The 4,638-nt window shown below is 41.1% G+C and overlaps 1 protein-coding gene across 2 annotated transcripts in view; it reads left to right on the top strand.

Annotated features, from left to right (window-relative positions):
• SLC6A1 (solute carrier family 6 member 1) overlaps positions 1 to 4,291 on the top strand; it is a 21,827-nt gene extending 17,536 nt beyond the window's left edge. For both annotated transcript variants that reach the window (XM_005430929.2, XM_031065235.1), the window contains one exon: positions 1,896 to 4,291. In XM_005430929.2, the coding sequence (XP_005430986.1) occupies positions 1,896 to 2,000 (105 nt within the window). In that variant the 3' untranslated portion in view covers positions 2,001 to 4,291. The remainder of the gene's footprint in view (positions 1 to 1,895) is intronic.
• The last annotated feature ends 347 nt before the right edge of the window (positions 4,292 to 4,638 follow it).

The raw sequence follows: 4,638 nt of genomic DNA, 5'->3' as shown, positions 1-4,638 counted from the left end.
TTTTGTTTGTTGGGGGGGTTTTGTGTGGGGGTTTGTTTTTTTGTTTTTTTTTTTTTTTGGGTTTTTTTTTTTTTTTTTTTTTTTTTTTTTTTGCTTTGAGCCAAAAAAATCCATAAAAGTGCCAACCAAAAGACAAGAGAATGTCTGAGCCATCTGTTGCTGAACACAATTCCCCACGTTCCACAGGGTCCTTATCTCTGCTCTGGCAGCTGCAGACACTTGGCATTCCAGCTCCTCACACCTAGAAACCAGAGGAGAGGTTGGCAAATTATGGAAATTTGTCCTGATTAATGCCAGACACACGGCCGTGGATCACGGCAGGGGACGCTCTGGGGAGCTGGAATCAGAATCAGGGGCTGAGCTACAGAGCTCTGCGATTGCAGAGTCTGCTCAGTGACCCTGCTCGGCATGTCCCTGATGGCCCCCAAGGCTTCAGCTCCTGCATTTCACCTGCCCTGCTCTGCTGCAGCTGGGAGGAAGGATGTGGAATACCTTGGGAGCACTTCCCTTGAGCCTTTATTTAAGGGATTTCTGTGAGCAGTCACTTTGTGAAGAGCATTGAGGCTTTTTTCTCATTTGCTCTCAGCCTCCCTGACTGCTCCTTTTTTAAAGAATGTAACACTTCTCATGGAAGACAGGGGGTTTTTCACTCAGTTTTTATTTCACTCCGTTTCAATTTCAGTCAGTTCTGAGGTCCTCAGAGATGTGCTGCTAAAGGACTGGGAAATACTGACCCCAATATTGCCCCACACCCCATTCAGGAACCCCCCACAATCACCTCACCTCATTTTTTCAATCTGGGTGGATGCTCAGTTTTCCCTCTCCAGCTCCTCCTGCACATCGCAGCCAGATCTCCAGCCCAAGTACTGAAACACTCTGTGATTGTGGCAACCAAAGACTGTCAAAAGGAATTTGTCAGAACTTCTGGAATATTCTAAAATCAGCTGACAGAGCCATCTTTGCAGAGGGCTGGATGATCTTAAGTAGAATTGACGAGTGATGCCTCATGAAATGCTCAGATCTTGATCCAAATATTTGTCTTCAGCAAATTTTGAAGGACTCAGTGAGGCTTTAAAGAAGTCTGCACAAAAAAATCTGGGTTTTGATTTTTTTTTGTTTCCCCCCCTGCCTGTTCTTAGCTCCTACATTTTGAATAGATTTCCCTTGGTCTTATGGAAACTTTAAGATGCAAAAGGAGAACTGTTGCCCTAAAATACAGCTGCTCTTTGGGCAGGGTTGTGTGAGACCACGGTAAAAGTTCCTCATCTCAGCCTTGTTGTGGATTAAGGGCTTATTTTTGAAAGCACTGACAAATTATTATTAAGTGATGGGGGAGCCTGTACCAGTGAGAGGCTCTGAGGAGCCAAACTGGGATTTCTTTTGAGATATAAGAGAGATTTCTTTTGAGATGTAAGAGAGATTTCTTTGATATATAAGAGAGATTTCTTTTCAAATATATTCTCTGCCATGAGCTGAGCAGAGAAGCTGAAGAAACAGAGAGGACAAAAGGACAAGGAAAGACAGAATAGGAATAAAACACTCTAAAACACTGGTTTTTCCTTGGAGGAACTCTCAGTTCTCCTGGGGAGATGCCCATCACTCTGGTGCCCAGCACTGCTGCCCACTGCAGCCCCTGCAGTGCTGGACCCTGGGCTCACAGCAGAGCCTCTCCTCACTGTTTTTCCCCAGGAAAGCTCCTTGGAGGCACCCAGGGTTTTTCAGCTCCTCCTGTCACCTTCAGGACAGAGCTGGAACTCTGTTTAGTGGAAGTGGCTTGCTGCCGGCAAGATAGGTGGTTGTAAAGAATTCTCTTTAAATATTTAGAAAGAGAAAAGGAGAGTAAAGTTAGAAAGAGTTTTTTGGCTGCCTCACATTTACTGTTGTCCTTTGAACAGCGCATCCAAGTGATGATTCAGCCAAGTGAAGACATCACCCACCCTGAGAACGGGCCAGACCAGGCCCAACAGAGCAACTCTGCCAACAAAGAAGCCTACATCTAAACTCCTCTCTCGTCCAAGTACCGCTCCTCCTCCAGAAAAACAAAAAATATGGTTGAATATGACCACAAATTCACATCTGAGAATATAATTACCTACCTCTAGTGGCAAAAAAAAAAAAAAAAATACATATTAAAAAAAAAAAGAGGAAAAAAAAAAGCAACAAGGTCATCTCCACTCCGAGGGAATCGCCATGGGTTCGATCCAGCTGTCGCGAGCTCAGATGTTTGACAGTGTTTTTGTGTTCTCCAGCAATCCACAGACTGTTAATGTTTTTATCCTTTCACAATGATAGTTGCATACCTTGGAATTTGTAAATTGATGTGCCAAGACCTTTTTAATCTACCTTTTAGCACGACTATTTGAAGTTTTGTGCTGCTGATTTTTAGTAGTTGATCACTATTTCTTACCGCTGAATCCCAAGACTGTTATTTCTGACTTTGCAGGAGTAAAATTAAGTTTGGAGTTGTTTTGTACAAAAAGAGAACGGAGTATTTTGTAAACAAGTGATTTCCAGTGCAAAAGTCTGCCCTTAAAATTTGTTCCAGCTGAGGCCATTTGAGGGGGGAAGAGACTCTTCCTTCAATTAACAGCAGGCACAGCCTTTATAAACATTCCTAGTGCAAAAATTGAGTTGTTTGTGGCAGAGCAGCCCAGGCCAAACACACTGGCTGTGCTCAGCCTTTCAGGGTGACTTTCAAACAAGGTCATAAATTTCCTTAAAAGTATATATCTTGCTTCTTATAAAAAGAAGATATCTGTGTGAATCGATGTTAGAAGCATAAATACGACTTTTAACTTTTTTAGCAAAGTAATAGCCAAGAGCTCTTAGAGATTCCCAGGAGTAAAATACAAAGTATTTGCCATTCAAGCTCAGGCTCCCTGAGCTTTTATCATGCTGTTATCACTCTACTATTACTGCATTGCCACCAAAATAGAAACCAAACCAACGGCTTAAATATGGAAGTGAGTTCCAACGCAGGGCTCGATTGAACCTGCCCGAGAACTCCCCCAGCTCCCACCCCAAACCCCAGCACCTTGAGAGCAGTGGGATTTCCGTTTCCAGGGCTGGGTGGTGCTGAGGGCACGAGGGAGAGCTCTTTGATCCCCTGCAATCCCACTCTGGGCTCCGGCCAGCCCCTGGAAGTTCTCCCTGTGTGGGGAATGCAGCGGGAGCCCCGCTCGGCATTTCTCATTTGGCAGCTATAAGATAAGACAGGCACGGAGGCTTTTTGTTTTGTTTTGTTTTGGTTTTTTTTGGGAGGGTGATATTTGATTGTAAATGACTGTGACAGAACTGTGCAATGAAAAACATGCTTTTCAGCAAACTTTTTTGTGCACCGTACGATGTTAGATAGCACAATTTATGTAGAACTACTATGTGGGAAAAAAAAAACAAAAAAAAAAACCATGTTACCTGTGAATGTTGGGTTTTTCGTTGTTCTCGTCTGAAGGTGACAAACATGTTCTTGCAATAAGGTATTATTCTCAGAATGTCAAGCACATTATGTAGAAATAATATATATATAATACACATGTATTTCAAACTACATCCTAAACTCTCTGAGTATGTTGGGTAGGTTCTAAACTGTTTCATACCTAGGTCAAATGTAAAATACTACGAGATCTAAGCTCCATCCTAAACGGCCATAGCTGAGATGCAATGTCCTGTAAGTCTTTGGGATTTAGAGGAACTCCTACACCTTACACAGACATCACACGTGATACATCATACTTGTGAATTTCATTAGACTAAGGATAAAAACTCCGACTTTCTCTTTATTGTTTAATGTAACCGAGTCCCATGTTGTTCTAAGAAAAATGCAGTATTTAATGTTTGATTGTAAACAATTATGACAGATGTTTGACAGACCTGCTCTTTAGCAAAAAGCTGTACAAACGTTATCACATAGCACAAACTAGTGTTGTAGAACTACTGTGTGTAAACTGTGAATAGCTGTATCTTTTTTGTAGTACTTGCCCTGAAAAAGAAAGATTATTGTATGATCATATATGCTTTTTGCAATAAGGAAATATCCAACACCAAGCAAATCTATCTCTATATAAAAATATATATGTAATATATACATATTCAAAAATATATACAGAGCCTGTTTAAAAGAGTACAGTATTATTTAGTAAATTGCAACCTGTTCTATGGACCAAATGTAAAATATTTATAAATTAAGATGCATTTTAAATGTCTATAAACGGTGTCATAATTAAAGCACGATTGTTATGTAAGTTTCCAAGAGTTTAGAGGAAAAAGAATAAAGGTTATATTATACATTAAATCCAGAATTTTGCAGTCTTTCATTGGACAAACCCAATCTGTGCTATTTTCAAGTTCCAAATGTGTCATTTATATAAAAATATCCTTTAAATACCAAAACGCTGTATCCCACTTGTGATGTGTATAATTAATCCATGCTATTCCTACAATGTAATTAGTATGTGCATACATTATACAGGGAGCTTAAGAGGTGACAGTTAATAGCCCTTCCTGGCATCCTGCTGCTTTCATTCTCCTGCGGGAAGATGGCAGAGCAAGCTCCAAGAAAAGGAAAAAATGGATTTTGGAATGTTTTGGACGGCTCCTCGGGCGCACCGCTGTGAGCTGCAGCACCTCCCTGGTTTTGGA

The sequence above is a fragment of the Geospiza fortis genome, unplaced genomic scaffold, assembly GCF_000277835.1.
Source record: "Geospiza fortis unplaced genomic scaffold, GeoFor_1.0 scaffold1226, whole genome shotgun sequence".
In the NCBI taxonomy this organism is placed as follows: Eukaryota; Metazoa; Chordata; class Aves; order Passeriformes; family Thraupidae; genus Geospiza; species Geospiza fortis.
Note: the sequence above shows the minus strand (reverse complement) of the source record. Positions and strands in the feature narration are given on the sequence as shown.